Below are 23,166 nucleotides of genomic sequence, written 5' to 3' on the forward strand. Positions count from 1 at the left end.
GAAAGCTCTTGCCTTCTCCAGCTTTATTGACTTGGGCCTCTTGTTGACCCTGACTCGTCGCGTAGCATTTTGTTATTGAGAGAGTGCACCATCGGTCGCTCGTCGTTCTCTGAAAGGCCCGTTCGCGCTCGAATCGAATTGCGGCTTCTCGTCGCCGTGCAGTCCGAGCCCCCGTCGTGTGTCTCTCGCTGGTCCATCTCTTAAGCCTGCTGCTTGTTCACCGTGCTTGACCCTGCCTCTGGTCGTCTTTGTCTTGGCCACCGCCCTGTGTCTTCGCTCCTGGGATCGCCCGTAGCCATCTTGCATCTCTCAACCCACGCACTCTTCAGCCCTCTGTCACTTTGCAAGTCGGCATTCAGTTTACGTGCATCGCCCGTTGAAGTGCCGCTGCCCGTTTCGCTCTACCCTCATCCGCTCTTGCCCAGCATACGCAGCAGCAGTGCTAGATTTCTAGCCTCACGCCTCTCCACCCGATCCAGCCAATCCAGCCTTCTCCGCACCTGACGTCGAAACATCACCACTCTCTCCCACTCGACCAACAACCTTGGCCGACTCTCTCTTCTCGTCTCATATATCAATCGCCTTTCCTGTCTCGTGCTTCCATCGCCGCAATGGCTTCAAAGGTCGGTGCCGACCATGCTTTCTTATCGTCGCGACAGCGCGTGCTCACTCTCGTCGCCAGTTCCTTCGCGAGTACAAGCTCGTAGTAGTCGGTGGTGGTGGTGTCGGAAAGTCGTGTTTGACCATTCAACTCATTCAAAGCCATTTCGTTGACGAGTACGATCCGACAATCGAAGGTTCGTGTCCAACGCCGCTTCCAATCCCCACCGTCTCTGTTCTGACCGCGCCTTCTCCGCACAGATTCATACCGCAAGCAGTGTGTCATTGACGACGAGGTCGCCCTTCTCGATGTGCTCGACACGGCAGGACAGGAAGAATACTCGGCCATGAGAGAACAATACATGCGCACCGGCGAAGGTTTCCTTCTCGTCTACTCCATCACCTCGCAACAATCCTTTGAAGAGATCAAGACGTTCCAACAACAAATATTGCGCGTCAAGGACAAGGACTACTTCCCTATGATCGTCGTCGGAAACAAGTGCGATCTGGACGGTGAGAGAGAAGTGTCGATCGAAGGTACGCCTACCCCTCTCCCTTGTGTTTATTTGTTCCGGCCGTTTGACTGACACCCCCTGCAGAGGGCAAGGAGCTCGCTCGCAGCTTCGGATGCAAATTCATCGAGACATCGGCCAAGTCTCGCATCAACGTTGAGAACGCCTTCTACGACATTGTCCGCGAGATCCGCAAATACAACCGCGACATCACCGGCGGTGCACCCGGCGCAAGAGCAAATGGCGGTCCTGCCGAGAAGATGAACATGGACGAGGGCGACTCAGATGGCGGCTGCTGCAAGTGCACCGTCATGTAAAAGCACACCACTTCCTCGCCACGCCGCACGTCCGCCCTTTGCTATACCAGTTTTTGGTGCCTGGAGCTTCTAATCTTCCCTTCTTGATCTGACTTTTTAGAGCCTTGGGTTGTCTCTTGTTCTTCTTTTCTGTTTACTCGTTCGATTCCCCCTAGCACAATCCCCCATGTCTCTTTTTCTCTACTTTCTTTTTCTTTTATACCAACTTATCAACCTTAGAGCGGCGACAGAAGTCAGTCCTCTGCCCAGCACGTATCCACAGGCTCGTCAAGGAGGACGAAGCCGCGAAGAAAGGTCTACAAGAGGCGGCAACGATGATGACAGCAAAAGTGGAGGACAGAAGAAAAAGCACAACAACGAATGAATGGACGACAGCACGCCGTCTACTTTTCCGCATCAGTTTCTAGTCTTTCTGCTTCTCTCGCTCGCCCTTTCGAATGCACATGGTGGTCGACCAGGCTCTCACCGGAGCCAGGTGTTGCACTGGCGCTCGTCCCCGCTGTGCTCATGTGGTCTGGCTTATCTCTGTTGTATTCTTCAGATGTTTCGTTTTCCTATCTTCGAACAGCATGTGTATCGGTGGTCACAGATGTGTCTGCGCGATGGGACAAACAACGGGCGTTCACCAGGTGCGAATCCACGCTCTTAGATGTACTCGAGTAATCTCAAATGTTTTTTTTTTCCCATACCAAAGACTTCTACAGTAAGCATCATGCATGTGGAGAAACCGAAATCTAGAGTTTGGCCGATCGACCAACGGCGCTACTCCATCAAGGTATACGATCGTCGTCTTGCAGATTCCCATCTTTTCCGCGGAGCTCTTGTTGGATATCATTGAGCACATGTGTCAGGTATGCATGACTTCTTACTCTTCTCCTCTCAGCTGATCTTCAATCTCCTCTAGCTCTTCGGCGCTGTCGATCTCGATGATGCGACCGACTTCTGCTTGGTTGCGCATGAGTTCCTTTGCTCCGGCGTATACCATTTTGAGCTCGCTGTTGCAGGTGACGGGGAGGTAGTAGAGCATGACGTAAGGTACGGATAGACGACCGGAAGCCTGTGGTAAGTCCTCATTGTCAGTGATGCTTCTCTTCTTTGCAGCATAGACAGGAAGCTGATGGAGTGGAGAACAGTCATACCATTGTCAAGGGGTAGCTCAGCAAGATGAACCTGGGCGAGTGGTCGGGCAGCTCTTCGCCTAGGATGCTCAAATCGGTGTATGTTTCATCGTCTGCCTTTGAGATTTCCAAGGTCTTTTTGTCGATTTGGTCTTTTCCTTGACGAATGTTTGTTTTAGCCAATGCAACATTGTATTTCTCATCTCTCTTTCTTGTGTCTGTTGGGTCTCTGCTTCTTCGAGGTGTTTGTGGCTCTGTTTCCCAAGCTATTGCTGTGTCCTCCTTCTCTCCTCTCTTGATGAGACATTCAAAGCTGCTGGAGCTAGACGATCCAGGAGGTATGCTGCTTACAGATTATGGCTTGCGGGTCCTTTGCCCTCGAGGTCCCTAGACGGAACTTGCGGAGTGCGGCTTTGGTTTCGGGGCTAAAGGTGTAGAGACGTGCTTCGGATGCCTAAGGTTCTGACTGTTAGCTGTATGTCCACCTCGAGGATAGCTGGGTACGATGTATATATACCATGTTGGATAGATATGTTTGTGTGTGTGGAGGAAGAGAGGTGTTTTGATGATTGCAGACCCCTCGAGAGCTTTGGGGGTTGAGATGCCCCGCAATCGATTGACGTCGGTCTTGTCTGTCACGACGCCGATGCTCGTTGCTCAAGACCACGAGGTTTCGAGTATCGTCCATATTTCTTCTGAGGCATTTTATGATTGTTGCCTGGTAGTGTAGTCTTCTATCAACCATATCCGAATCCATCTACCTCGATTGTTTGAATGTGTTCTTTACGGACATGCTTGACCAATGTACTTCACCCGGTTCATCGTGGAAATCACATATTATTGTTCTGACCTTCACATCTCGAGCGACAGATGTAGAGAGCGATTGTCTGTAGCTCAGATAAGCCAGGCGGTAGCTGGAGATATCATACAACCATGTCTGATCCATTTGGCAGTAATCAGGGAAGAGATACAATAGTCCAAGCAAAAGAGCAGGGTCACACCAGCCTCAGCGACACCCGATCGTCACAAGACGACTCGACCTTCGGCAATCGCTGCCCCGCAAACGATCAGTAATGACATCTTGACCGCACCTGCCGCCAACAACACACGCGTGTTGATTCACTCTCCTTTTTCAGTCACTGTTTCTTGCTCGCAAAAAGGTCTTGTTACCAAGACTTTCACATGTTCTCCCGCATCAATCAAGTGGCACGTCATCTCAGTCGTCCTTTACCAAACTACCTACATCGTTCCGCTGCCGCAGCTGCAACTTCCCGACTTACGAGCAGTACTCCTGCAGTCATGGCTGATGCAAACAACAAGCGTACTATCAACACGGCGGCGTGTTTGATTATCGGTGATGAGGTTTTGGGTGGAAAGGTTGGTCGATTTTTTTTCTTCTTCCACTCCAAAGAAACATCAATGTCCTAAGAGGTTATGATCAATTCGAGTTCACTTGGAACATGATCCTCGAATCCTCATCAGTTATTCTCAAGAAGTCGGGAGAGAACAACCAGAGCTAACCGGTAACCTCAGACCGTCGACACCAACAGCGCCTACCTCGCTAAATTCTGCTTCTCGCTGGGTATAAACCTCAAACGCATCGAAGTAATCGGCGACGAGGAATCAGAAATCATCGAAGCAGTCCGCCGCATGTCCTCTTCCTACGACTTCGTAGTCACCTCCGGCGGCATCGGTCCCACTCACGACGACATTACCTACCAAAGCATTGCGAACGCTTTCGACCTGCCTTTGGTGCTTCATGAGGATACGTTTTCTCGCATGAAGAAGTTGAGTAGACCTCATCCTGGTCAGCCCAACTTCAACTGGGAGACTCCGAGCCCGGCGCTGGAAGCAAAGAAACGAATGGTGATTCTGCCTCATGATGAGAAGCTGCCTAGTGAGCAGCAAGTCATCTTTACAGCTGAAGATCTTTGGGTTCCCGTGGCTGTGGTCAATGGAAACGTGCACATCTTACCTGGAGTACCCAGACTGTTTGAGCGCATGCTCACTGGACTCAAGCCAAGTCTGCTGCCTAGATTGACCGATCCCGAAGGCAAAGGCGTTTATCGAATTATTATTTCGACGCCGCTGCCCGAGAGTGGTGTGGCTTCTTACTTGACTGAGTTGGCCAAGAAGGTTGAGCCTGAGGGTATCAAGGTTGGAAGGTAAGTGTTTCATCGACATGGCTTGACTGAAACGAGAGACTGATCAATATGCACAGTTACCCAAGATGGGGCAAGGCGAGAAACACAGTCACGCTCGTTGGCAGAAACAAGGAGTACATGGACAGCCTGGTCCCAGAGGTCGAGAAGGGTGTTCAAGGCAAGCGTGTCACCAAGGAAGGCGAAGACGACGTTGATGGCGAGTCGGACAAGGACACTTGAGCCGTGACCAACGGTTGCTTCGGGTATGTAGATATGTAAACAAGTATATGGATGACTTGCGCCCTTCTCCCATCAACAGTTCTAGTCTGTAGGTTCTTCGATTTTCTCAGATACATATCCTTTTACGTAGACTACGTCAACGGTGAGCTCTGATTTGTGATTATGAACGACTTGTGGAGTAATACGTAACAGGTAGGACGTGGTTTCTGTTATCAACCATCATGAACCAGATCCCCAGAAACACTACGTTTAATGCAGAACAACGACCTCCCCACCAAGTCCACGTCTCCTCGCTGTTGCTTCAATTGGACAGTCGAAATGAACATGGGATCTTGTATCCTCCCGCGGTCTTTCTCGAGCTAGAGCTTTGTATCGCATTTCTCGCCGTCGGCGTGAATGTGGTAATGACATTTGCCCATATTTGACTCAGGTAGCGCGCGCTTGCCAATATCTTCCTTTCTCTTGGCTCCTACGACCGTCAGCAGCTCAATGAGTGCTTCATGTGGCCAACGCTGGCCTCCATCCATGGACAAGAAGGGTCCCAGATCACATTTGTAAGCAACCAGGTCTACCATGACCTTGCGCAGAGGTGAGCCCGGAAGAGTGTTGTTCCAGATGAGCTTGAACTGTAGTGTAGGCAGAAAGTTGTCTCTTGTGTGTTTCTCGATAAGTGTGGTCATCACTTTGTTCTGCAGAGAAGGCATCAGGTACTTGTCGCCAAAGATCCAAGCTCTGATAAGGACGTCCCAATCAAGCTCGTAATTATCCTTGTCAGAGAGTTCTCGTGTATAGACGAATTGGTTGACAATGCTGAATACATTCACACGCTCATCAACGAGAAATAGCTTGCCTTTAGCAGCCTCGGAAAAAGAGCCGTCGAAAGCGCCACGAAAGTAGTCTGAGTAGAAAATGAGGAGGTCTTTGTGAATAAGGAAAGCCTTCTTCTCGGCACCGACTTCGACTGTGACAATAGTCTGGAAACAACTTCTTTGTGGGTGTCAGTAACGTGCACAATGAAGGAAAACTGAGTGATGAGCGTACGTGGGTGGGATCTTTGACGGAGCAGACGCAGCCTTGGTACTGAAAACGTTTGGAGTTGTGGTAGGCTTGGAAGGGCCAGATTCAGTCTTGACAATGGGCGTCGACATGATAGCGGTGTTGTGAAAAGTTTTGAGCGGCGTGCAGCAGTTTATGGCGCTGGTATGAGTCAAGATAAGAGATCCAGCAGCATAAGTGTCGGTGCTGACGAGTGAAGAAACAGAACTTGTGTGGAGTTTAAGAGTCACTGATGATGGGCGTATCATACGTCTGTGGCGATGATCTTGTGAAGATGTTGCGATCGAAAAACGAAGCCGAGGGTGGGCAACTGTAGCTGAAGCACAGGAGGAAGGTGTGAGACACGATCAAGGGAATGTGTCGACAGCGTTGTGAGAAGTGATTTGTAGATGGCCGACAAGAGAGATGGCCGACAAGAGACTCGGTGTCCCAGCGAGAGGTTATCGGCAGGGTATGCTTTCGATAGCAAGATAGATCAGGAAAAGCAGATGGCATCCATTGGTGGATGCATGATGCTGCTCGTCGATAGCTAGTGAGGTTGATGGTCGGGGGAAGAGCAAGACTTTGTTGCGATGACGAAGTGGAGGCTGGATTGAAAGTGGGCTTGCTGTTGTTTAGGTGCGGTTGACACGCGAAGTGGAAGGCACGATGCTGTCTGCGGTTGCTTTCACTCGACGAGCCCAGGGAAAGCGTCGTCAGATCCGCCGAAGATGTCGTTCAAAGAAACGGATATGGCAATTGAGTCAATTTGATGTCTTCTCTCTGAGTAAAAGTCCTTTCCTGTCCAACGTTCTCGTGGACTGCTCTTCACGACACTGATTGCCAAAGTCGCCTCGCATCATAGCTACTGAAACTTCCTTCCAGAAGCAATTGACAAGCCCCGTCGCACAACTTCCCGCCTGTATTCGCAGTATGGTTCGTGATGAAGATCTTGGATAAACGTGTGATTGTTCTGCAGGTGCGTGTCTGTAGAAATGAGCATGTATTCAAAAGTCTCAAGGTTAATCAGTACCCACAGCAGGATCAACAGTGTTCGCCCTTGGCATGAACGTGGTAGTGGCATCCACGGCATAGCGCGCGTGGGTAGTGGCGACCGTTGGGTGAGATACGATTCATCGCATTGGTAATGTCAAGCAAGGCTTGATCAGCAAGGCGAGTTTCTCCATCTGTTTCCTTGAGCGAGCTTGCTTTGTGGGTTACCATGTCAACAACGGCCTCGCGAAGCTGAGAGCTCGATGTCGTGTTCTCATAGACTTCTTGGATCAGGAAGAGAGGGTTACTTTGATCGTCTTCGATCTTGTAGATCACCAATGCCATAACGCGGTTTTGGAGCAGTGGAATCTGATGTTGATCACCGAAGATCCAGAGTTTGACAAGAAGAGACCACTCAGGAAAGTCGTTTGGCTCAACTTTGTTCTCCGGCCACGACTGAGTGTAGAGCCAGTATTGGAAAGCCTCAAAGACATCAGTGTCGACGTCGGGCAACTCGATCTTACGCTCGACCGCTTCCTTGGAAGAGCCGTCGAAGGCAGCGCGGAAGAAGTCCGAGTAGAAGCACAGAAGATCCTTATGGCAAGTGTAGAGTTCCTTGTTTGCGCCGACAAGGAGAGTGACCGATTCTCTGTAGACGTTGCTGTGGGGGTGTCAACACAGGAGAGATCATCAGAAAGCGTGTAACGCACAGGGGAGGTTGATTGCGTCTGTAGATCGTAGAGACCGCTCTAGTGACTGGAGCAGTGGGGTTGGGATAAGTTGAAGACATGTTGCGCGATTGTGGATGTAGCTGCCCAGGTCGAGGAAAGATTGAGAGCCTCGAGGTCAATATGGAGGCGCGGCAATTTTGAGTGATAGCGTCAAGTGGCGGCGCCAGCACGAGTGAACGGAAAATCAAAGTGAGCCGAGCGACCTCCTCAAGCAACAATCACTTCCTACATTTGTGCTGAAAGTCATTGCAGGACTGCACAGTATCCACCACAAGCTATAGTGTAGATCGTGTATACGTTCACGAAGGTAGACAGACGAACAGGGCGTCGAAACACAGAAAGAGATGTCGTTTGTCAAAGGCAATGAGGACACAGAGAGCATTAATTCGATTTCCACTTTCTGAGCCGGGCCCTCTTGTGCGATAGATTCATTGACTGCCCTCGGAAACAACATTGGTTTCCAGAGTCATCTTGCATCATGGCTACGAATTGTCATGGTAAAGGCGACTTGCAAGTCTTGGAAGAGCCCTGTATTACTCTCTTTTCACTCCTCCAAGTATGTTTCCCGATTGGAGTCTTTGACGTACGTGTGATAGTTCTCCAAACGAGTGCCTGGTAATGTAAGTATAGAGTGGAGAGTCGGAAAACAGCCAGTAAAGTACTCACGACTTGATCAGCAGTGCTCGCCCTTGGCATGGACATGGTAATGGCACTTGTTCCTGTCGGGCATTGTAGCCCAAGGCAACTTATGCTCCCAGGCATTGCTCGTGCAACAGGCAAAGTCAACGAGAGCCTCCTTGCTCCAGTTGCCTAGATTGACGTCTCCGAAGACAGATATCTCTCTTGGGCTGTGAGTCATTTGAAACACGCAGAGATCTATAGCGTATCTGCGAAGAGGTGATCCCAACATAGTGTTCTCATAAGCTATATTGACAACGTCAACATTGAATGTACGTTCTTCGAGGTTCTTCTGTAACAAGGCGTCGATGGCACCATTCTGGAGAACGGGGATCTGGTATTTATCGCCGAACACCCAGAGACGAGCGAGTCTTCGGGAGGAAGGAAGTTTCGGTGCCTCTGAAGAGTCCTGGAGATCTTCGATGCTGCGAAAAGATTGCGAATAGAGCCAGACTTGGAAAGCCTCGAAAGTGTCGATTTTTACGTCAGGCAATTCGATCTTACGCTCGACCGCTTCCTTAAAAGAGCCGTCGAAGGCGGCGCGGAAGTAGTCGGAGTAGAAACACAACAAGCCCTTCTGTAAGACGAAGGGCTGCTTAGACGCACCGACTAGAATCGTGACAGTCTCTTTGTAGTGCTTTCTGGAAAGGCCATCGGAATTAGTGGACACGTCGATATCCTCCAAGTGGGGTCTACATACTTCGTAGGCATCTTGCCTGGCGTGGAGACTGCTCTGACTGCCGAGCTCTCAGTCTTCGTTGGAGTTGATGTAGTTGACATGGTGATGAATGGAGGAAGATGCGGTCGAAGGAAGACGCGGTCGAAGGCAGGGGAACCGCACAAGACACCAGCGCGCCTGGTTGTCTTGCGCGAAGAAAGTTGATGTAAATGGAGAGACGGGAAAGAAAGTTCGAGAATGATGGCTCTGATAAGTGAGACGCCGAGTTGACAAGGTGTTGATTGTGAGAGGCCGAAGGAGTAACGTAATCTGATGTGAGTGAGCCTCTGATGGAGTGAAAGTTCCTTGTTCATCTTGTGCCAAACACTCAGAGATGCACCAAAACCACTCGCAGGGCAACAACACAGGATCACGGTAGGGCTCAATAGCACTAAATATCCCGGAAAACCAGTCGTAATGAAACACACTCCATAGCATAACGTAAAACAAAAGGGTATCCTCCATGCTTGTACAACGTAGACAAAAAAGAATGCCGTCCCGAAAACATTACACCATTACTGACCTAACAAGGGAAGGAAGAGGTTGAAATGGCTGCAACCAAGAGAAAGGAGAAGAAGAAGTGGAACCATTACTTCCCAACTTGAGCAAGACGCTGATTAACAGCTTCGACAAGTCTCGGATCCGGTCGTGATTTATGCGGCTTATGAGATGGACGATCACGGCATTCGAGACAGCGCTCATGAGCACATTTGTCGCAGGTGCAGCTGTGACTTTGGAAAGGTGTGGTACATTCGTGGCATGTATAGCGAACTCTTTGGCGAGGTTTGCGATATATGCGTTGAACGCCTGCTGGAGCTCTCAAGATGGGGTCTCTGATGGTGGAGATCGAGTAGGGTTCTGTTTCTACAGTCAGCGGAGGATGATGGTAGATCAGAAAGAACTCCTTACCATGACGAGACGAGCGAGGTGAGGTGTTGTTGATTTGTTTGTCTTTGCCGTGACGAGAGTTGTGTGCGATACGGACAGGAACGAAGTCAGAGATATCGTCGTCAACTTCCAACATCGGCAGGAAGCTGTCTTCGGCGACGATAGGATCCAAAGATGTCAAAGGTTTCGAGATCTGTTTGCTACTCGATGCCATGTTGTTGTCGAAAATGTCAAGCTGATCCGAGCCAGCGGTAGGTGCTTCTGCCATGAGGAGGTCTGGACTCGTCGATGACTCTTCAGAAACAACGTGGAAGGGATACTCCCTCGCTTGAGCCATGGCTTCCTTGATCCCTCTTCCAGGGGTGCGGGGACATTCTCCACATAGTCTGTGATGACAAGCTCGACAGTGAATACCATGACCAAAGTCAACACCACACTCGTGACAGCTACGGTGGGTGCGCATCCTTGCAGACTTTTGAACACGACGAGCGGTAGCAGGGAAAGTAGACCGATCACTGCCAGCGATGTTCATCCCATACCGGTCACGCAATTTCTGGGCCCTTTCCTGATATACCGAAGCACGGTCAATGTGGAATGTTTCAGTCGTGACCGGTAGGATGGGTTGAGATTGCTCCTCGGGTGCATCATGCGTCGTCAATGGTCCATCGGCGTCGATGGTGTTGATGAACAATGTATCATCATGGGAATGTTCCAAGATGTCGTTTGTTCCGGCACTCGGGCGAGGAATGTTATTCTCCGCATCAGAATCCTTGCTTCCTCTCCGGATTGTGGTAGTAAATTTCTGGAGATATTTGCGAATCTGGCCCCGACGGCTATGCTCATAGGCAGAGTCTGGGTGCGAAGACGGTGGCATACTGGCGGACGGACTATTGTATCCAAGGAGGTTCCTTTAGAGTCCGGTCAATATCTGACGACAGCGACCCAGCAATCCGTCGCAGCGACGACTGTATCGTGGCGGTAACCAAGTAAAGCCAGATCAAGCCCGTGCGACAACGACACAAATCCGAAAGACAGGGTGGTCTAAGAGAACGATGGACGGTAGTTGGCTTTCCAAGTCTAGTGTGAATCCAAGCAGTCGGAGTCCAAGCAAACTGGATTATGTTTCGCAATGATAATAGCTTCCAAGGGTGACAGTAAGCAAGGTACGGTACTCAGTACTCTACACGCGTACCAAGAGACGAACGTCTGGGTGGAATGAGCGAGTGTGACCACGAGTAAGATTGTCCTCAGAAAAGGCGGCCCAGGGAACCAAGCATTATCAATTCGCGAAAAGGGCGACCATTGCTGTAGTATAAGAACAGTGAGAGGAAAAGATGATCAAGCCCTAGACCACGAGGGAGCCAAAAAGATTGCTCTTCGCTAAACCACGGGGGGACAATCAAGTGCAAGTGCAAGCACGCAAAGTAGGTCACCTTGTTTGTGGAAAGACTGGAGAAAAAGCGGAGCAAAGAAGATGGCGGTTGGACGGCGCGAAAACCAACAAGCCTAGTCTGTGCTCGCTTGGGAGTCGCTTGCTCTGTTCTTGCAGCGCGCCGGTCTTTTCCTTCTCCTTGCTGGTCCGTCTTGCTGCTCGCGTAAGAGGTATGACCGGTAGATAAAGGCAATAGCGCGATACCACCGCGTGGAGGCTCTTCCTTATACAGACGAGGGCAGGAAGAAAGGGGGTAGAGCAGATGAATGTGTGTCCGTTTGAAGCAAACGAAGCACGACAGATGGATATTGTGGCTGATTGGCAAGCCGGGAAGGGTAAAGAGTAGAGATACGCAGGCGATGTTGCCTGATTGATCGCCGGCTTTGGTTGGTGAACGTCAAGTCTGAAGAAATCCCATGCACCAGGGATCTCTGCTTTTCCGTGAATCAGGTTGGGTAATTTGGGGAGAGTGTGAAGAAGGATGGGAATTTGGGGGATTGGGAGCCGCGATTCGCGACTTTCTCACTGCTTTCCTCACCCCATTCCTGCCGCTTGTGATGCATGTTCTCATTCGCGAGAGACGCCTCCCGAAAAGAGCCAAGCTTTGGCTCTGCGTTGGCTGGAGGAGTTTCTGGTGACACCTTGCTGCAGCAAACCAGCATGATGGTCGAACACCGTCGCCCGGGCTGGTGGCCGTCCTCCGGATGCGCCTATTCCTTCCGCAAACCCTGTTATAATCACCATCCACACACACCCCACGAAGCGGACGGCGCCGCGCCCTTGTCGAGCTTCCCAAGCGGTGGGAGACGTGTGCTCAAGCCTCAGTGCCTACAAAAGCCCATCAGCCAGCAGCGAAACAGGTGCAAGTGGAGTTCTAGGGCTCACCTCGTCTCGCGCCGACAAGTCGTCTTAGCACGTTATAGGCTTTTCTCGCTTGCTTACCGACCGGCGGAGTAGCTAGCTAGCTTTGCTTGCCTCTGCACAACCGTTTCGCACCCACTCCCGCAGACTGAGTCGTCAATCGAGCATAAAGAGAAGTTGGTATAGACATATATGTCTTTTATTATGGCAATCGCAATCACAAACGATGGTTCGGACACGAATGACACTGACACATGAAAAACCTCAGTCATCAATCGTCAGCTGCATAGTCTTGTGCAACTCATGCTTCGCTTCTGCTTCAATCAAAAAACTTCCCATGCTCCACAGCAAAAGAGAGAACGAGAGTAGGGCTTGGAGGTCTCTCGGAGAAGCAGTACACTCGGTTTCCGTACACACCTGATATGCAGTCACCTCAACACGGAACTGCAAGTACCCGTATCCGTGCACTAGCCACCACTTTTTGCCCTGTTTCTTTGATCCGAGGTCTCTTCAGAACCAAACCGCCATGGGAAAACCAATAGTGTTATGCATGTGCTTATGCGGAGAAGGGACACTGCAACATAATTGTTCGAGACCCTCTTCTCGTACATCGTATACCGTTTGCGAGACCTTACGGCACCCGTATATCGTATATCAGCAAGATCTGTGGCTCGAACCGCAAGCATAAGCATGACGCACCACAGTGTGTGATGACGAGAAGGAGATAATGCATGGGTCAGAGAGAATTAGACTATGATGGTATTTCACTACACCGCTAGCTATGATGAATGCAAGCCAGATTGAAAGCAAAACAGAAAAACGCCCAGAGCCTAGAGATATGCTCAACACCATCGAGGAAACGAAGAGGCCATGCGCCCGGTCAGAAGAACCCCCCACAGCAAAATACACATGAACGCCATGTTGGTCGAAACAAAAGCGGTGAGAATGAAACCCATGCAGAAAAGATCAAACATAAGATTGATCGAAGCCACCCATCACATCAGCGCCACCCAGACCATCCAGATCCATGAACTCCTCAAATCCGGAGGCCGGGTTGTCAGAGATCTGCTGAGCCGATGCTGCAGAAATAGATGTCGATGATGCATTATTACCTGCAGCTGTGACACTCGCATGATTCTGGTGTTGGCCATCATGAGTCTGGTAGCCGGGTGCAGCACCACCTCCGCTGACATGGCGTGCTTGTTGCTGTTGCTGTTGCTGCTGCTGCTGCTGCTGCTGCTGTGGCGGTACTTGTTGTGATTGTCTGACGCCGTCTTGGATGACGGTGCGAGCTGGGACTGCTTTTCCCAAGGCTTGTTCACGGGTCGATGCCCGTACGTCTGGGAGTAGACGTCTGCCGTCGGTCGCGTCTTTGTTGCAGTCACCGTGACCATTCATCAGAACCAGCACTTCTGGGATTACACCTTCTCTGACACGCTCTTCGTACTCTTCTGCTTGACGTGCCAGGAGAATGGGAAGGAACAGTGTAGACTCATACCACCTTCCTCTAACATCCTTCAGGGCGACGACTTTGTTCTGTTCCAACAGCTTCCACTGATAAGCCTTGCCTTTGGCTTGTATGGTGGCGATGTTGCGACGACGAACGTCTTCCAGCAAACGTAGCGGGACATTGTTTGTGTCGGAACCAGCGACTATGCCGTTAGGAGCACGGTTCATAGTAATGGGCTCCATTGGTGCTGGTAACATAACATAGGCATCTCCTACGAACGTGATTGAAGAATAGACTTGCTGCCCAGACTTCTGAGTTCTCTCGACAATGGCTCTCACGACCAGGACACGAGGTGCCTCCTGTCCAGCAGGAGTTGGTAAACGAACTGGCTCATTCAGCCAAATCTTTTCAGCTCCCAAGTAGATACCGCTCCAGCGAGTTTCGGTGAATGAAGGTGTTTCTGAGCGGGATTCAGGACTGAAGGGGGTATACGTGGCGTCAATGGCCTTTGCGGCCATGATACTAGCATCGATCTCGGTAGTGCCTGGGCCGTATTTTCCTTGAGCCAAAGCGTTGAAGTCGAAAGTGCTGTAGTGCAGAGGGTGTGTGACTTGGTTCAGAGCTTGATGGGTGTATGGAGGGACTGACCACGCCAGCCAGGGACGGAGGTCACGGTCTTTTGTGATGGTGACTGATTGAGTGGGATGGTCGGGGAACGAGAGAGGTTGCACTCTATAACTGGAGTTGGTGCCGACCTTGGACCTCTCGGTGATGATACCCAGACCCCATGCACCCTGGCGATCGAACCAGACCATCTCACCCTGACGGAACAAGAAGACGGCATACTGGCGATCGATGTCGTAGTCGATGGGCTTGCTAGCAGTTCGCGAAGCGGATTGTGCAGCAGCGACAGCAGCAGCTGTAGCAGCAGCAGTGGAAGAGACAGGTTGCGGAGTGGGAGTGGCAGCGACACGAGTGGGGAGCGTGGCATGATTAGAAGGTGCTGAGCCTGTAGTTGGCGTGTTGAAAGGTCTGGTCTGTGTACTGGGACGACGAGCAATGATTGGTTGTGTGTTTGTGTCCCTTCCTTTCATGGAAGCATCAAGCTCATCAGGACAGCAGATCTTGCAAGAGCAGTTGTCCGAGTCGCCTTCAGGGTCGGTGGCCAGCCAGAGCAGATGTGGGTAGAAGTCGCCAGGACTTCTGAAGCGCTTCTTGCGCCCCAGAGGGTGGCCGTACAGGTAGGCGTCTTGCCTCTCGTTGCCTCCTCCAGCATGTGTCTTTGTCTTTGGTTCTCCTTCTCCTTTCTTTGCCGTCTTGACGTGCTCGAAGAGTCGATAGTTCTCGGGAAAGTGGGCGAGGATGTATCCTTTTTCTAACAAAGTGGTCAGCAAGCCTCGAAGCTTCGTGTCGCAACTACCGAAACGCACCCAGATCGAGGCCAATGTCGCGGGCAAGCATGGCAGCAAGCTTTCGTCTCCAGTCCATGTGCTTGCTCTCGTCGATGGCGACTTCGCGATAGTAGTCCTTGACTCCATCGGATTTGGGCTTGTCGTCCAGCTGCTTAGGCGTGGGTTTGTTGGCCTCTTTTTGGATCCTGGCGCCGTTCTTGATGGCTGTCTCCAGCATACCATCCGAGCGGCGCATGTACACGGGATGGAAGCGCCCCATCTTGGGCCTCTTGCTGTGATCGTCGGTCTGGAGGCTTCAAGTCGAGAAGGCTCGCAACAGTCGATCGAGGCGTCAACTAGGATCTATCCGCGATAAGATCAGAAGTCACTTGGCTGGCGCCGACGAAACAAGCGGGGTAGCACTCCGGTCTTCAGCCGCATCCATGTCCAGGTTTTGGTGACCAAATCCACCGCCAAGAGGACACTTTTGCGTGCGCCGTACGACTATGTGCTCTGTCTTGTTCGATCAGACCACAGTCCATTATGCGTCCAAGTGCAATTTGTCTTATGGATAACCTTCTACAATGTACACTTCGTCTCTCTGAACATCACTTAGTCTGACACCGTTGTACATCGTTTTGTAGAAGATGGTTATGCATCATCATCGGTCTTTATCAACCAACTCAAGCAGCAGCAAACAGAGTGTCGAACTGCTCTTCAGCCTCCTTCCAGATATCGAGCCCATAGATCATCTTCTGCACATCAGCATCCGCCCACCTATCCGGCACCTTGGCTCCCTCTGTGCCTTCTCTGATAGCCTTGAAAGCCGCATCTCTAGCTTCCTTGGCTGCTCCATCACCCAAATGCATTTCTTTTCCATTCGCCGCTGCTAGTGCAACAAGACCTTCGGCTCTACTCTTTCTCAATTCCTCATACACCTTCAAAGCTTTGTTGATGCTCTTAGCACTGGTATCAGGCAACTTGCTCAACACAACTCCCAAGACAGCACCGTCTTCAATAGCTTGAGCAGCTCCCTGAGCCAAATGCGGCAGAGTAGGATGACAAGCATCACCCACCAAAGCCATGTTTCCATGGACCCAGGTAGGCAGAGGCGCATGTACTCTCAACTTCCACTCGCAGACTTCGCCTTCGGGGACCATGTTCAGCATCTTCTGCACCTTGGGACAGAAATCAGAGTACACATCCAACATTTCCTTCTTGCTACCCTTGGTGGTATAGGTAGCTGAAGGCGCAGCAGCAAAATTGACATCAGGCTGTGCAGTGCTGAGGTTGTAGATTGTGTTGTTCGAGACCGGGTAAGCGATGATGTGGCGGCGTTCACCTATCCAGCGAGTTGCTCTTTCTGCATCAATGAGTTCGAGGAGTTCAGGATCGTCTTCCATGTCTTCTCTCTTGAGCATGATTCTGTATGCTGCTTGTCCCGAATCAACTACTTTGGCATCGATGTTGAGCAGCTCCAGCATCTGGTCGCGGACGTTTGACTTTACGCCATCGGCTCCGAGGAGAACATCGCATTCCACCTCGTATGCCTCTGCATCTCTGGGCTTGACCTCAAACTTGACTTTGGGGCTCCACGAGTGTACTTTTCGCACCGAGTGCGAAAAGTTGAATGTGATGTTTGCAGCCTCCTCTTGACAACCCTTGTACATTTCTCCAGCCAGACCGGAGCGGTGTCCCACCATATGCGGGTATCCGTACGTCTCTTTTACATACCCCAGCTTTACATTTGCGAGCTCGGCATCAGAGGAGCCCTGGCGAATCGAAGTGTCTTTGAGATCTACAGCTTCGGCTTGGATGGGTGCCCAGACGTTCAAGCGGTCCAGGATGCGAGCCATGTTGGGAGCCAGTTGGATGCCTGCACCCACAAAACCGAGGTTGGAGGCGTACTCATAGACGGAGATTTTGGTGAAGCCTTGACGGGCGAGGGAGAGGGCGCAGGCAAGGCCGCCCATACCTGTGGGCTTTGTCAGTGGATAGTCCGAGGGCAGCAGGAGGATGGAGCATACCTGAGCCGGCGATGCAGATGTGCATATCTTTGACGTTGTTTGCCATGTTGACGGTGTTGGCTGTGGTCAATCACCTCGTTGTATCAAGCTATACTCTTTGGCCAGGTGAATAAAACAGCAAGGTTTCAAAACAGCCAGAGCAAGGCAAAAGTAAGCAGAGAAGAGTGCAAGACAGTCACAAGAAATACTCGACCGCTTACGACCGAAAACAAGTCAAGAGACCTAAAAGCCGCGCGCCATACCCGTACACACAGACACTTGCGGTTATAGACAACGGCATCTCTGCGCGGTATGGAGCCAACTCTTTCGTCACGGCAAAGTGGGACGGGTGGTTTCCATGGTGGGGAAATCGATTTCTCCACATCTCCAGGGTTCCAGAAGCGTGTCTTGACACTGTTCGGCCGACATGGCCGAGCTCCGAGTTCGGCTTGATGTTCAGAGAGTGATATAGAAGGTTACTATAGTGGAAGAAAGATGGACTATTGATACACAAGTAGGCAAATGGGTATAATGCTGGGAAGAAAACGCATAGTCGTGAGAATCGTCAAGAGCCGCAAACATGAGAGAACAAACCATTCATTCTTCAAACCATTTCCAGAGCTTTAGCACATCGCATATAGAGCACTGCCCATTCACCACGGTTGCCCTCTCGAGCCAATCTCTCAGCTTGAGGTTCTGCAACCTGGAGACAACGTAAGATGGCAGCAGCTACCTGACCTCCAAACTTGACAGGGGGTTGCTCACGCACCATCTCCGGTACACATTGTCGCAAGGCATCCATGGCGTGTTTTTGGCTTTTCCTCTCAGCGATCTTGTCAAACATGATCACATACATATCACTTGAGCGTGGCGACATACGGCGAGGAAAAGAGCGCCAAACATCCCAGAACTCAGACCAAGCAGATGTTTTAGCGGCAGTGCGGAAAGCATACACAGAGAGAGCAGAGGTAAGTTGATGTAGAGTAAGTGGTTGTGAGTTTACTGATGCAGATGTACCGGTCGTGGTATTTTGAGATTGCTCAACCATGGTGGGTCTGGTGGAGGTAGCCTGATACAAGATCTGGCAGACTGAGTTGCTGACTGGATCGTACCCGTCTTCAAACATGCTTTCCATGACAGTGAGCGCTCGTCGCAGTCTTGTCTGATCAATGTGAGTCTCGGCGGTAGGTACTGTTTCAAGAAGACCGAGCATGATGGCCTCCAGCACGGCTAGATAGGTCTGCTCGTCCGGGACTAGGCCGGCAAGATGCATGTTCTCTAAGTCTAGGATCAGACAAGTGGAAGGATAGCCAGGGTGACCCAAGCGAATCGCATAGCAGCGAAGCGAGATGTGCGCATGCCAATGCGTCGTCTCTAGAAATCTGGGCATGGCGCTGTAAAAGGCTTGGAGAAAAGGAGCGGTATCCTGATCTTTGCTGTTCCTACCAAGTGCATGAGAAGCATCGCTAGGGCTCATTGTCTTGAGGTGATTGACCATGTGATTCAGGATGAGGGCACTTTGCACAGATCTGTCAGAATGGGGATTGATTTGAGTAGTTGTTGAAATTTGCGCACCTTGTTGTGTTGATGGTCCGGCAGCAGAGTGGAATGCTCGAGCCTGTTGTCCGCTGGGATAGTCAGCAGCGTGGGGACGGTAGCGGTAAGAACCAGGTGCGTCTGATGACTCTTCAAGCAGCAAGCCACTAGACACACGCTTCTCTGCGTCGTCGACTTCTTGATCCTTGTCAGTCTTGGCCTTGACGGAGCGCCTGAGAATGCCGCTCCATAGTGTCTCAAGGTCAATCTGGCCTCTCTTCTCGTCCGTCATCATTTGAACGACAATTCTAGAACCAGAAGATCGAGTGCCGAAACCGACAATGTTTTGCAGCTCTTCGGCAGGCTTCTGGAGAGCACCGCCTTCGACTCTGCCGACATTGACACAGACCCAGCCTGTTCTGATACCATCGTCGAGCTCTTGACTTGCAGTCTCTTTCGAACCGACAGCGCTCAACAAGCGAGTTCTCTTTGCCTTGCGCCTCAGTTTGAGCTTAAGCTCGTTGCGACCAAGCAGACCGTCGGCATAAGGAGTCAGACGATGTTCAGTACGCAGCCAGCGGCACAAGCGATCGGCCGAAACGTGAAGATGCTTTTCCGAACGAGCAGTTCCGATGATCATGATAAGATTGGCGCCGAGGGCAGGAGGAGGGTCAAGTTCGCGCAAGTCGATCAGGGAGAGATGGTCCAGGCCTAGCTCGACCGAGACGTGCTCAAGGATAGGTTGTAGTAGGGCAGGAGGGGTGTCAGGCAGTTCAGGAAGTTTCTGGCGCTCGGCGAAAGGGTGTTCTGACTGTGGCGTGGGAGTGTCGACTTGTAGGTACCAAGGGACTGCTTCTACCTCTGTCGACGGAGGGACTGAGGCATCATCGGTGGATCCGATCGACTGGGCAATGGCTTCAGATGCATCGGGCGCATCACGTTCAAGTTTCTCTTGGTCTTGTTGGGCGAATCTTGCAGCTAGTGAGAAGGGACGGTATGCCAATGCAGCTGGACGGAGGAGCGAGGCGGAAATCGGGTGGACGAATGCTGGCGAGACTCTGCTCACGATAGAGCGGCGTACACAGCTGCTCAAAGACATGATTGGGGTTGGAAGCTACGAGGCGAAACGAGACTTTGACGAATTCATGGTTTCACAGTTTCACGAATCGCCGCCAAGGGCAGCTAAAGTCCGTCGATCGGCGTTTAACAGAGACCTCGGCCCGTTCTCTCCGCATCCACCATATCAATGACATGTGCCATCGATTCGACAGTCAAGACCTACCACATCATCCGTCTTCTGCTCACATTCGTCTGTTCAAGTACGAGGTCACTGTCTGCTTTGGCCGTCTTACTGGTCCGCCACCATGTCTTCACACAAGACGACCACGCTTCCTATAATCCCGCTGGCAGAGGGATCCGTCCTCCTGCCAGGCCTCACTCTCCGCATTCCGCTTCAGGGTCGTGGCGATATCGCCGCCATCCTCGCAAACATCTATAGCAAAGCTGCCACTCCGAATCCCGATCACAACTCAATCAGCGTCGGATGTCTTCCCGTCAACTCTCCCTATCTCAGTCGTGATGGCCAGAAGCTGCTCGATGATGCTAAAGACTCTAATGCCCGACCCATCGCGGGCATCAATCCTGCTCAGGCCACTCAAGACCAGCTGTTCTCCGTTGGTACCCTTGCAAAGGTCTCAGGTGTCCAGGGGAAGAGGAGAGGAGAGCTGGCTCTCGTCGTCGAGGGCGTGAGCCGCTTCCAAGTCAACTCCTTTGTCAAGGATCGCCCATACTTCGAGGCAGACGTCTCGGTCCACACCGATGAACATGTCGACGAATCAGATACCGAGGTTCAGGCTCTTTTCGCCGAGCTCAAGCAACTCTCCCGCGAGCTGCTCGCCCTGATCAGACTCTCGTCCCTCCTACCACGTGCTCCGCCCACGTCGCTATCGCCACTCCTCGCTCGTCGCCTTGAACTCTTCATTGTCAGGAAAGACTTACAAGAAGCTGGAGTTCTTGCCGACTTCATGACAAACATAATCGAGTGCTCCCAGGAGGACAAACTGCGCATCATATCTGCTCTCCCAATCAAACTCCGCCTCGAGCGTGCTGTCGACCTGCTGCAACGTAACGTCTCGAGCATCCAGGGCAACAATCGGATCATGTCCATCCAGTCTGCCGTCCCTGACAACGACGGAGATTCAGATCAAGCCACACGCATGCGCCGACAACAACTGATCAAGAGATTCGGAGGCGGCGTGCCTGGCAGCCGCCCTGGTTCACCTCTCGGTCTCGGCAAACCCTCCGACGATGAAGAACCTAATGAGATTGACGAACTGAAGAAGCGTCTTGACGAGGCCAAGTTGTCTCCAGAGGCCGCCAGAGTCGCAGCTCGAGAGCTCAAGAGACTATCTAAGATGAACCCTGCCCAAGCCGATTACCAGGTGTGCAGGACCTATCTCGAAAACCTCGTCGAGATTCCTTGGACCAAGTTCACCCAAGACAAACTTGACCCTGCAACTCTGTCTCGAGCACGCAAGCAACTAGACGAAGACCACTATGGCCTTGACAAGATCAAGAAGAGACTACTCGAGTATCTGGCTGTGTTGAAGCTCAAGCAGCAAGTCAATGCCAATCTGCAAGCACAAATCGATAAGATCACCGAGGAGGCAAACGCTTCTAACAATACCGAAAACACCGAAACTTCTCAGAAGAAGCTTGCACAAACACCCGAGGAGGTCAAGATCTTGGACAAGAAGCGTATGGTCGACAAGTCACCTATTTTGCTTCTTGTAGGACCCCCTGGAGTTGGAAAGACCAGTCTGGCCAAGTCGGTTGCCACTGCACTGGGTCGTAAGTTCCACAGAATCTCTCTCGGTGGTGTCAGAGACGAGGCAGAGATTCGTGGACATCGTCGAACATACGTCGCAGCAATGCCTGGTTTGGTTGTCAGCGGCCTCAAGAAGGTCGGAGTCTCTAATCCTGTCTTTTTGCTGGACGAGATTGACAAGATCGGCACATCAAGTCACCACGGTGATCCTTCAGCTGCTATGCTCGAAGTCTTGGATCCTGAACAGAACAACAGCTTTACCGACCACTACGTCAACATTCCCATTGACCTCAGTAAAGTGTTGTTTATCGCTACAGCAAACTCTCTCGACACGATACCAGCACCGTTGCTAGACAGAATGGAGACCATTCAACTACCAGGATACACAACTGTTGAGAAGCGACACATCGCCAACCGCCATCTCATTCCGAAGCAAATCACTACAAACGGCCTTGATCACGATCAGGTTGCGATTGCGGAAGATGTCCTTGACAAGATCATTACTTCTTACACTCGAGAAGCTGGCGTACGCAATCTCGAGCGCGAGATTGGTTCTGTCTGTCGCAGCAAGGCAGTCGCTTACGCAGAAGCCTCCGATTCTAGCTCCGATTCGTCTTACAGCCCGGTGGTTCGAATGGACGATCTAGAAGAGATTCTGGGCATCGAACGCTTCGAGGAAGACATTGCAGCTACCACATCACGTCCAGGTGTGGTTACTGGTCTTGTGGCTTACAGCTCTGGCAGCCAGGGCAGTATTTTGTTCATCGAGGTGGCTGACATGCCTGGCTCTGGTCGGGTGCAACTCACTGGAAAACTGGGTGATGTGCTCAAAGAATCTGTCGAGGTCGCTCTGACATGGGTGAAAGCCCATGCTTTCGAACTGGCTTTGACACACGACCCTACCGAGGACATCATGAAGAGTCGCAGCATCCACGTACATTGTCCGAGTGGTGCCATACCCAAAGACGGACCTTCTGCCGGTCTAGCACACACAATTGCATTGGTCAGTTTGTTCAGCGGTAAGCCTGTCCCACCCACTGTCGCCATGACTGGCGAGTTCAGTCTTCGCGGCAAGGTTCTTCCTGTGGGTGGTATCAAGGAGAAGTTGATTGGTGCTCTTCGCGCTGGCGTCAAGAAGGTTCTATTGCCAAACGCCAACAAAAAAGACGTCAAGGATTTGCCTGAAGAAGTTCTTTCGGGCCTTGAGATCTGCCATGTCGGTCACATCTGGGAAGCCATGCGTCAAGTCTGGCCTGATGACCATTGGCCAGGCGAGCGACAGTGGGATGGCCTTGAGAGTCGCTTGTAGGGCCACCAGCCTTACTTCCATTTTGTATGCTTAACGAAAGGCGTTGTGATTGAACATATCGGGATGATCGTTGTCTGTTTTTATTCCTATGCATACGTTGTAGTCTTGCCTATCTCGCGTTTGATCTAAACCAAACTTAACTCTTTATACCCATCCCCAGCCGAACACGTTATACCCGGGTCTTCTCCGTATACACGATTTGCCGTGTAACACTGCGATTGACGGAGACAATTCCTCCGCTGATCCTTATCTAATGTGTACACGTGCGTTGTTCTTTTCCAACTTCCAAGAAGTCCGTCCAAAACCGGTTATCTTTGCAGCAAACTGTAGCCGCTGCGAGAAGAAAAAAATCGAGGCACGGGGCGTTGTTAGGCCCCCCT

The 23,166-nt window shown here is 51.4% G+C and overlaps 11 protein-coding genes across 11 annotated transcripts; 3 read left to right on the forward strand and 8 right to left on the reverse strand.

Annotated features, from left to right (window-relative positions):
• Positions 1-611: 611 nt before the first annotated feature.
• M436DRAFT_74246 (ras small monomeric GTPase rasa) lies at positions 612-1,429 on the forward strand (the record flags this gene model as incomplete). The annotated part of the gene is made up of 4 exons (XM_013570610.1): positions 612-623; positions 683-797; positions 862-1,137; positions 1,200-1,429. The coding sequence occupies 4 exons, from the start codon at positions 612-614 to the stop codon at positions 1,427-1,429; spliced, it is 633 nt and encodes a 210-aa protein (XP_013426064.1).
• An 877-nt stretch (positions 1,430-2,306) lies between these two features.
• Positions 2,307-3,001, reverse strand: M436DRAFT_14591 (glia maturation factor beta; the record flags this gene model as incomplete). Its single annotated transcript, XM_013570299.1, has 3 exons — positions 2,307-2,486; positions 2,569-2,699; positions 2,899-3,001. Coding segments are annotated over 3 exons (414 nt in total), but the record flags the coding sequence as incomplete, so codon positions are not given.
• An 845-nt stretch (positions 3,002-3,846) lies between these two features.
• Positions 3,847-4,931, forward strand: M436DRAFT_65312 (Molybdopterin binding protein; the record flags this gene model as incomplete). Its single annotated transcript, XM_013570499.1, has 3 exons — positions 3,847-3,924; positions 4,081-4,712; positions 4,769-4,931. 3 exons carry the CDS (start codon positions 3,847-3,849, stop codon positions 4,929-4,931), a joined length of 873 nt encoding a protein of 290 aa, XP_013425953.1.
• A 359-nt stretch (positions 4,932-5,290) lies between these two features.
• On the reverse strand, positions 5,291-5,926 carry M436DRAFT_50601 (uncharacterized protein; the record flags this gene model as incomplete). Its single annotated transcript, XM_013570420.1, has 1 exon — positions 5,291-5,926. A coding segment is annotated over one exon (636 nt), but the record flags the coding sequence as incomplete, so codon positions are not given.
• Positions 5,927-7,010: 1,084 nt separating this feature from the next.
• M436DRAFT_65314 (uncharacterized protein) lies at positions 7,011-7,749 on the reverse strand (the record flags this gene model as incomplete). Its single annotated transcript, XM_013570500.1, has 2 exons — positions 7,011-7,620; positions 7,670-7,749. 2 exons carry the CDS (start codon positions 7,747-7,749, stop codon positions 7,011-7,013), a joined length of 690 nt encoding a protein of 229 aa, XP_013425954.1.
• A 614-nt stretch (positions 7,750-8,363) lies between these two features.
• On the reverse strand, positions 8,364-9,148 carry M436DRAFT_50684 (uncharacterized protein; the record flags this gene model as incomplete). Its single annotated transcript, XM_013570434.1, has 2 exons — positions 8,364-9,009; positions 9,069-9,148. The coding sequence occupies 2 exons, from the start codon at positions 9,146-9,148 to the stop codon at positions 8,364-8,366; spliced, it is 726 nt and encodes a 241-aa protein (XP_013425888.1).
• Positions 9,149-9,675: 527 nt separating this feature from the next.
• On the reverse strand, positions 9,676-10,848 carry M436DRAFT_74250 (uncharacterized protein; the record flags this gene model as incomplete). The annotated part of the gene is made up of 2 exons (XM_013570611.1): positions 9,676-9,944; positions 9,996-10,848. The coding sequence occupies 2 exons, from the start codon at positions 10,846-10,848 to the stop codon at positions 9,676-9,678; spliced, it is 1,122 nt and encodes a 373-aa protein (XP_013426065.1).
• A 2,385-nt stretch (positions 10,849-13,233) lies between these two features.
• Positions 13,234-15,388, reverse strand: M436DRAFT_49987 (uncharacterized protein; the record flags this gene model as incomplete). Its single annotated transcript, XM_013570317.1, has 2 exons — positions 13,234-15,086; positions 15,148-15,388. 2 exons carry the CDS (start codon positions 15,386-15,388, stop codon positions 13,234-13,236), a joined length of 2,094 nt encoding a protein of 697 aa, XP_013425771.1.
• Positions 15,389-15,791: 403 nt separating this feature from the next.
• Positions 15,792-17,181, reverse strand: M436DRAFT_50728 (putative monooxygenase; the record flags this gene model as incomplete). The annotated part of the gene is made up of 2 exons (XM_013570442.1): positions 15,792-17,083; positions 17,136-17,181. 2 exons carry the CDS (start codon positions 17,179-17,181, stop codon positions 15,792-15,794), a joined length of 1,338 nt encoding a protein of 445 aa, XP_013425896.1.
• A 537-nt stretch (positions 17,182-17,718) lies between these two features.
• M436DRAFT_65318 (uncharacterized protein) lies at positions 17,719-19,749 on the reverse strand (the record flags this gene model as incomplete). Its single annotated transcript, XM_013570501.1, has 1 exon — positions 17,719-19,749. One exon carries the CDS (start codon positions 19,747-19,749, stop codon positions 17,719-17,721), a length of 2,031 nt encoding a protein of 676 aa, XP_013425955.1.
• A 265-nt stretch (positions 19,750-20,014) lies between these two features.
• Positions 20,015-22,786, forward strand: M436DRAFT_50032 (ATP-dependent protease La; the record flags this gene model as incomplete). Its single annotated transcript, XM_013570325.1, has 1 exon — positions 20,015-22,786. One exon carries the CDS (start codon positions 20,015-20,017, stop codon positions 22,784-22,786), a length of 2,772 nt encoding a protein of 923 aa, XP_013425779.1.
• Positions 22,787-23,166: the final 380 nt, after the last annotated feature.

The sequence above is a fragment of the Aureobasidium namibiae genome (assembly GCF_000721765.1).
Source record: "Aureobasidium namibiae CBS 147.97 unplaced genomic scaffold scaffold_12, whole genome shotgun sequence".
In the NCBI taxonomy this organism is placed as follows: Eukaryota; Fungi; Ascomycota; class Dothideomycetes; order Dothideales; family Saccotheciaceae; genus Aureobasidium; species Aureobasidium namibiae.